The sequence below is a fragment of the Chiloscyllium plagiosum genome, chromosome 9 (assembly GCF_004010195.1).
Source record: "Chiloscyllium plagiosum isolate BGI_BamShark_2017 chromosome 9, ASM401019v2, whole genome shotgun sequence".
NCBI lineage: Eukaryota > Metazoa > Chordata > Chondrichthyes > Orectolobiformes > Hemiscylliidae > Chiloscyllium > Chiloscyllium plagiosum.
Window position 1 is genome coordinate 15,894,000 of NC_057718.1, and position 8,820 is coordinate 15,902,819.

The 8,820-nt window shown below is 39.1% G+C and overlaps 1 protein-coding gene across 5 annotated transcripts; it reads right to left on the reverse strand.

Moving 5' to 3' along the window:
- Positions 1–3,540: 3,540 nt before the first annotated feature.
- Positions 3,541–8,571, reverse strand: zbtb18 (zinc finger and BTB domain containing 18). 5 transcript variants are annotated; one of them, XM_043695449.1, is made up of 2 exons: positions 8,486–8,571; positions 3,541–6,752 (listed from the first exon to the last, which is right to left on the reverse strand). In XM_043695449.1, exon 2 carries the CDS (start codon positions 6,736–6,738, stop codon positions 5,164–5,166), a length of 1,575 nt encoding a protein of 524 aa, XP_043551384.1. In that variant the 5' UTR covers positions 6,739–6,752; positions 8,486–8,571; the 3' UTR covers positions 3,541–5,163. The 5 variants fall into 5 exon arrangements, with proteins under 5 accessions (XP_043551384.1, XP_043551385.1, XP_043551386.1 ...); XM_043695450.1 differs by lacking the exon at positions 8,486–8,571 and adding an exon at positions 8,238–8,260; XM_043695451.1 differs by lacking the exon at positions 8,486–8,571 and adding an exon at positions 7,852–8,051.
- Between the last annotated feature and the right edge of the window lie 249 nt (positions 8,572–8,820).

Sequence of the window (8,820 nt, forward strand, 5' to 3'; positions counted from 1 at the left end):
TTTCTTCCTTTACAACAGTAACCACAATTCGGAAGTAACACATTGGCTCTAAAGTATTTCAGAACATCCTGAGTTCATCAAACAACCTATATAAGTGCAAGTGATTAATTTCCCCATTAGTTGTAATAGGTTTCTCAGCACTACTGATCACTGTTCAAGAATTAGTGAAACGCTTTATTTCTAAAATGGAGTGCACATTGTTTGTTTCAATGTAACTTTACAAAATATTGACTGCTTTAATGTCATGCTTTAATGAATGAAATGCAACTCAATAATGTAGAAAATTAAAGAATTGTGTTATTTGTAGCAAAGCTTGCATTTAAAACCAGTTTTAATTTTAGGGCAAGAGTCTTCAAATTGGTTAGCAAACAAGGATAATTCACTCAGTTGTATTGAAAGATGAATTAATGTTTGACAAGATGTTTGACAAGATCTTTATTGGAAAGGAACTCACAATATTCAACAAGAATACATAAAACATTGGCTGCTAAAAAGGTAAGGTGAAAACACTACATTGTTGCAATAAAATGCTTATGCATAAATATTTATCAAAAAGAATCACAAGACAAAATGCTACGGATTTCTGCAGTTAGGTGACCCTTAGAGCTGTTGTCGAAAGGTGATGGAAAACAGTTTTGCATAGAAGAATATTTAAATCAACCATTCTAACACTGGGATGCAGTTAAAAACTACTGTAGCCGCATCCTTAGCAGACTGGAGCCATTATGACTTCACTTTCCTTTCAGAGAAATCCTGACATTAAATGTTAATTCCTCTATTTATCTTCCATAATAGCACAGAAAGTTTTCTGCTACTTCTACATGAACTGTACATCCTGCCACATTAAACCAATTCCACTATCCTGAAGAGGAGGGAAAGAAACATCCACATCTAAGAACGCTCCCAAACCAAATTCACATCTTGGCTGTTTCTTTAGCCCAATTAGAGGCAGACTTTAAAAAAAATTGTCATGTATTTAATTTTAATTTTTCTTTCCAATAGACCATCTACAGAGGTTTCATCTTTTCATATTCTCTGCTTGTTGCAATGCCTTATTTTTCATTTCTTGACTAATTTGCATCAATGCCAAGGTTTCACTGAAGTCCAACTTGTAAATGTCAGCAGTTTGGTATTTTACTGAAAGGGGAGTTACCTTTAAAAAGCCTTACAAGGAGGATGGTATCTATCGCTCATAAAGAACTCTGTATGAATTTTTGCTCCCATTCAAACTGATGAATAAGAAATTGACGCACTTCTCTCTCACCCAAAGAAAAACCTAGCTTAAAAATATTCATAATGACAAACTTCACAATTTTTTTTGCAGTGCCCTCAGTTTTTGTCTGTCCTTCCCAGGAGAGGTACTTGGGGACAGTTCTACAGTGATTGTAATACCGGAAAGAAGATCCACCCCAAACTTTAAAATACACTTCCCAGCAACTCAAAGATATACTGGCCTGGATACTTTTGCTTTCATTTCCCAAATCAGTATATATAAAAATTTATTTAGTGTTATTGTCTATTAAAAAAATACAAAGGTCTTTGCAGAATAACGCACCATCTATAATGTTTATGGACTATGATTTGGGATTATTGTGGGAAGTTGCAATTCAGAGTAATGTACAGCATTTATATAAAGCTATGCACAGTTTTGATTGTTCCAAATTATAAGCGTCCAGTAGAAAGATAAGGCTAGGAAAATGAAAATAAAATGCAACTTTTATTTTCTAATTCCTGTCATAATTTCTTCAGCAAAAGTACATTAATTAAATATCAGGTGTAAATATAACCATAACGATATTGAAAAGTTTTTATTCAAGAGCCAAACTACAATGCAGCGGCTATTGAATCTTGTAATGAATTTAAAAAATGGTAATAGTAAGGAACGAGAATTTTCAAAGCTTATCATAAAAAAATAAATCCTAATATTTAGGACACTACTGGCACTTAAAAGATTTTGGGATTGTCTTTATAATAATTTAGTGAAGTCATGTATTATTTATTTTCAAAAGGTTTTGGTTTAATTCTCAATGCAACAGGATGTGACATTGCTCCAAATTACATCTTGATTCTGCTTGAAAAATAATGTTTTCCAATAGCTTATTGTTTGTTGCAGGTCTCTTAATGTACTAGGTAAGGAAAGCAGAAGATTTGTTGTTGAAAGTAGCAAAAAAAATCAGTGATATGCTTCATGTGAACTCTATTCACCATTTAAAAAAAAAACACTAAGGGAAAGAGGAAAAGTTTGCATTGAAACTGCAGATACAAATTCAAACTGGTCAAGTGCAGAGCTCTGACATGTTGTGCCCACTACCCTTCGGCACAGCCAAATGTTTAACCAGCTGCCCTTTTGGCCTGCTTTTTTTCCCTTTTCCCAACAAAGGACAGATACAAATTACTGACCTAAATTTACAGAGGAGGGAAAGAAAATGCGCCATGGTTTCAGGGCAAAATGCATGAATAGAACAGATGTTTAAACAGTCTTACTTTGAATATAAAGCATCCTGATTGTTTTGAATAATCCAAAATGATAAAAGACGTTTGTTTTTAAATATGTCCACATCATCATCCTTTTGTTAAATCAAAAAACTAATGCATCCCTTAACAAGAACCACTACTAGCAATCTGGTAGGTGAATACTCAATTATTTTGTTTACTCTTCCCCATTCTCTTGGACTTGGGGGGCCAGAGGCAATGGACAATCAAAAGCCCATTCGGGATTCTTCTGGCAAAATTATAAACCAAAGGTGGTAGTGCACCTCCGTCTGGCCTAGGATAATATAATCCTTGCAGTATTTCAGCAAGTGAGAACTGTTCACAAACAGCTTTTGTTATATACCAATTAACCCTTTCTGTACTTCTCTGCCTTTGTAGCTTCAAAAAAATTCTGTTCTCATAACAGAAGATTTAATAATGTAATATCTAATCAATCTCATCTGAATAGAAGTATCTGACAAAAATGATACTATTCATATCAAGTTAATTTAAGGAAAAAATGAAATTTAAAAAAGGATTACACTGGATGCAATTTTGCTAGTTAAAACCAACTTGTGCAACACAATTGATGTGAGGTATAATTTAACCTGAATGAATGTTAAAGCTTTTAGAGATTTTGAATTGTGTTTCAAATTTTGGCAAGTTGTGTTTTAGCAAATTGAAGAGTTCAATGACGGTGTCCTTGCAAAAATAAAGTGGAAGAAAGCTTAATTTGTTAAACGGCTTTGGAAGTTAAAATCATCACAAGCTCAAATGTCCTGAAATGATTCTACAATGTACCAAGAAGGTATAAATTCAGCAGAAAGAAAGACAACTAACAGCATTTTCAATTTACATAATTTATTGCAGTTAGCACACAATTTAAAAATTCCACCAACGGCACATCAAGGTACAAAACTAAACAGCATTATAATTTACTCCCCTCCCAGTTCTGAAAATTAAACAGACTATGATTGTCAAGGCTAACGTCAGTCTAAATCCAGGTAAAAAAGGTAAAATGCAGGGGGAGAATTGAGGGAAAAATGACAAAAATAAATCAAGTATAAAGTCATCTGTAAGAAAAAGGAATTGAGTCAGACTCACAAATACAACAAAGAAAACTAACATAGGAAACCAAGGAAGCTGATCATTTTAAAGACACTGATTGTCTTATCTAAACATTTCTTTTTTTAAAATCTACAGTTCAACATACTTTAGTCAGACATTTAAACTCTTCAAGTAACTAGCATAATTACAGAATCTTAGAGGCCATTTCACAGCTTTAAAACAATGTCAAGAGCCAAAAGGAAAACGCATTTGACCCATTTTTTCAAAAAAAATTCAGCAATACACAATCTAGTTTTCCATTAATAATCATATTGCCTTTATGCACAAAAATAAGCTATGTTTACAGTAGTTAAGGCGGTCAAGTAAAAAATAAAACATAAAACCCACAAAAAAGGGGGAAAAACGGCCACGTTTCGGTGCTACTCCCATAGACCTTATTGTGAGTGCAAGACAGGAAAACAAACACTGTGCAAAACACTTGCCATATGTGTTGTTCATTAAAACCACACACATACCAAGCAGTAACTTCAGCTGCTTGGTTACACAATATAATGAACCCCTTCTTCAAAGGTGGGTTCATGATTCCTTTTCCCTAAAACTTCATGGCCAAGTAACCAAATGATTTCAATTAACCATTAACAATTCTGTTCACATAAAAGCAGGGAACTTCACATGGAATTTGTGCTGTACCACTTTCTGTAATATATAAGAGAACACAGGCAATTGGGAAAGATGCTTCACACGTTGAAACTGCATAGCAGTGCACTTTTTAAAAAAAATTAAATTGCTGCGGAACACCAGTGACATTTTTCACAGTGTTATCGCATTTAGAAAAGAAAATGCATTCCAGGAAAATAATATTCCTATCACCAATTAAATAAAATCTTAAGTTACACACTTTGCCAAGTTCATAGAATTGCAAAAGGAGAACCCCAAAATATCTGATAAAACTCATGCATGTTCTATAGCCTCAATATTTACTTTCAGAAGACCCGGCTAAGAGCATAAGGGCAATTTATCAGGTCTGTTAAATCCATTCAATGCAGTAGGATGTACAGTAATATAATTCACATTTCAAACATACAGTTTTAATTTGCCTGAAAATCCCATACATTTAGAATCTAAATTACATCAAGTTTCTGGTTAAAATTAAACAGAGTAAAGAACCATTCATCTGCAAATGCATATTCCTAGGCATATGGAAAAGAATTCATTGTTACCTTGTTTACAGCATTGTACAAAAATGTTTTAAATATCCAGAAATTGTGCAACATTAAAATATTAACACGTATCAATGAAAACCTTAATGTATTAGTGGTTCATTGTTAAAAATTTCAACAATGAAACTTCACAAACTATACAGCAGCATCCTTTGCAGTGCACTCAACAACTGCAGGAGTGCATTTGAAAAGAAAATTAGAGTATTTATTAAATAAGTGTTGAGTTTAATAGTTAATTCTTATTTACCTTATGTTGCAATATGATTCACAATCTCACTTTTGTAGATTGTGTTGTGACAAATAGTATTTACGGCTATTATTGTATGGAGAGAATTCAGTACCCAAAAGGCTGTAGAAGATATTACCAGAAACTTGATTTTTCAGACTGCTCGACAGGTAGACTTTATTTCCAGATTTCTTGCGAGCTCTCTTCTATGGTCCAGTCACGCATCGTAGGCAAGTTAAGTGATTCTGTTTTAACAGAGAGTGTGTTTATCAGCTCACAGTGAAATTTTCTAATGTGTCTGTACAGGTCACCCGACTGTGTGAACCTGCGCTCACACCACTTGCATGCATGAGGCTTTTCCCGGGTGTGAACAACCGCGTGACGGCTCAGGTTGTGCGAATACTGGAAACTCTTCCCACATTGAGTGCAAGTGTATGGCTTTTCACCTGAATGAGTTCGCTCGTGTCGTTTTAAAGTGTACATGCACGAGAAAGTCTTCCCACACAGTGAGCAGGTGGGAACGTTTACATCAGTAGCAGGCTTGCTGCGGAGGCCATCCTGCTCTCGAAAGTGCGTGCTCAGATGGATCTGCAGAATGTGCGGGCTAGGAAAGACTTTGTTGCAAAGGGGACACATGAAGATTTGACCGGCTGAGCCAAGTATATTAGAACAGTAAGGGAGTAAGCTGCTGTCCATGCCTGCATCCATCTGGGCTCCATCATTCTCTGGGGTTACCATCTCATCATCGCTGGCTCGATCCTCTCGGTCCATCTCACTTGACACAGAAGCTTCTCTTCTGGCGGACACATGGAGTGAATCATAACAAAGTCTGTTCATAGTGCCTGCACTGTCTTTCACTGTGCTACTTTGTTCCATATCAAAATCATTAGTGCTGCTGCCTTCCTCATCAGAGAACACTTCTTTTTCTACTTTAACCTGCACCATGTTATTTCTGGAACCGTCCCTATGTGGAGAGACATAAGGGTGGCTGACATTTTCTCCCCCTGACAGTCCGGACTTGACAGACAAATCCAGCACACAGTCAACATCTGCTGAATCCTTAATGGAGTTGGCAGACCTTTGGGACAAAGGGCCTGTTGAGCTGCAGGGACTGGACACTGTTTTTCCAGCTGTTACTGCATGTGCCTCAATCTCAACGCCAGGCTGAGTGATGCCTGCTGAGTCAGAGGGCAATCTCATCCACATGTTCCCAGATTCAATAACTATGTCCCTTTTGCTCAACACAGCACTTGATTTTTCCTCTTCAGTTTCATCTTCCTCGCTTGCCAGTTCCCCCACTATGTGCGCACTGCTCACCGAAGAGATTTCCCCTTTATCAGAACAGCTTGAGGCATCTTCTTCTTTCTTGGTACTGTCCGCTTCTGTAGTTGATTTTTCTTTCAGCTTTTTTTTGCAGACTTTCACTATGTCATACATGTGAAGGTAACTCGCAGCTGCAAGTACGTCCTCAATAGGCAAATCTTTGAACTGGAGTTTCCCTTCATACATGAATTCAAGGAGGAGAGCGAAAGCTGGGGCTGTAACAATGTCGCTGTTCAGATGAACAATGTCCCTTTTGTCCAGCTGGTCCTTGTAAAAGAGGTGGAAGTACATACTGCACGAAGCAAGCACAGCACGATGGGCTCGAAACTGGGCATCTCCAACCAAGACAGTGCAATCACAAAGGAAACCTTGATGCCTTTGCTCACTCAGAGACTGGAGCAAATGTCTACTGTGGTCTGGAAACTCCATACTGTCTTCATAACCTGTAGCAGACAAAGTTTGTTAACATTCATAGAAATAGATAAAAACAGAAATAGCAAAACCCTAAAACATCCTGCATGCTACAGATAAAAGTTAAAACAATATTTTAACAAGAAATGATTTTGTTGTCGCTCTATTAACGCGTATAAGAGGGTGAAAAAAAAGCACGAAAACTGCCACAAGATTCAAACTCAATCACATTAAGTGCCCTGTGTCCCCATCTCTAATCCTTAAAATGGCTAAAAATAAAGATTACATGATAGTCAGTAAGGTACTGTTGATCAAATTAGATGCCTAAAAGGACAGAGACAGGACGAAAACGAAGCTTATAAACATCTGATACAGATGACTATGGCCATATGGCAGCTGCTGCCCAGATAAAGAGATTAAAGAATGGAGTGCGATTACAGCTGTCTGGGCAATTCCACGCGTCGCAATCTGCGAATCCTAAATTAGTCACTATAACCACAACTCTAAGAAAAAAATTAGCTTGCACTCAGAACAATGATCTGTCAACTCTGAATTAAATAAGCCCAAATACTACCATACAAAATTCCTAGCAGGGTTTGCAAAAAAAAGGGGTAAAATCCCCCCCCTACCTGCAACAGGAATAAAAACAGACCAACTTCTCGTGACCAGTCCCTCTAAAAGAAACCTTCAATGGTGCGCTAAATCTTTGTGACTCCGGTCTGTCAAGTTTTAAAAAGCAGACTGAAGAGGAATGATACCGGCACACGGAGCAAGATCACACAAAAAAACCCAGCAATGCCAGACTGTCAGCTGCTCTGACATCACTTCAAATGGAAATGCTACCTCCAGCTGTGCTGCTTTTTAATGCCATATGTTACTCGTGTCGTGTTTGCTGCTGCTGCCACCAATCTCACGTTTGAATACATTATCTGCTACAAAAAAAGGAAAAAAAAATCCTCCTTCCAAATAAAGTACCAGTCTCTCCCCCAACCACCCAGCCCTGAGCCCCTTCCTGCTAGCCCTTCCCTTTATTTTATTTGTTTCCAAAAATATTCACTTCACTTGAAATGACACAAACTGCGGCCGCAGTGTGTGTGTGTGTATGTGAGAAAAAAAACGCTACAGGGCGACCTGTTAAATGTTGCTGCAGCAGGAACAGCAGCAGAGATCCTCAATGCATGGTGACGGCAGTCAAACCACAACACACACACACACACAGATAGTGGGTGGAAGAAAAAAATATAAAGTCACAACAGGCTGCAGCCGCTACCACTGCCGCCGCCTCTGGTCCGATGGAACGATCTGGGCTGGCGTTCCACCGCCAGCGCGTGAATGGTTACCAGCAACAACGCGGCGCAACAACTCGGGAAAGGGGGGGGGGGGGGAAGAGTAACATTTTTGAAACATTGTAACTCCGCGCCGCTTCTGGCAACATTGTGTCTCCCCTCCCCTTCCTCTAAACCGGAGTTGCTTAAAACGAGGAAATCCAGGAGGATCTGATTCTCTGAGATACTCACAGGAAGCAACAATATATTTTTAAAAATATAAGGAGTACGGGGGGCACTTTTCTGCCTGCGGGAACAGCCAGTACAAAGTAGGAGGAGATGGTGGGAGGGATTGCTGAGGGAGGGGGGGGGGGTGAGTTGGAAGGAGCCAATGACTTTCAGGACTTCATGAGAGAGATCGACATATACATAGACAGGGCGCTGAGGACAAGTGCGCCCAGATGTTAGAGAGCTGTTGCTATTCTGTGCTCTTTACCTACCTTGACAGAGGAAGTGTGGGTGACATCATGTCTTCATTGAAGTCTTAGGCCGACCGCAAAAAAGCGCCGGGAACCGGACCGGCCACCTCCCGAAACCCCCGCCCCATTCCCCCCCCCCCAAGAAAGTCCAGGATCCGGCCAGCCAATCGGCTCGGAAAGTGGGCGGGGCTTCCGCTTGCAGCTCAGGGTTTGCTCCGGAGTAACCGTGAGCCAGCAGAAGGGGGAATTTGCGCGTCTTCGGACGTTGGCAAGGATGGGGGTGGTGGCGGCGGTGGGGGGGGGGAAGGGGCTGGAATGAATCTCGGGAGTTGTAGTCCTCGCGGCTTCGGGCGGAG

Bases quoted from the DNA above. Each gene is read 5' to 3' on its own strand.
- zbtb18 (XM_043695449.1), bottom strand. From the start codon at position 6,738: ATGGAGTTTCCAGACCACAGTAGACATTTGCTCCAGTCTCTGAGTGAG.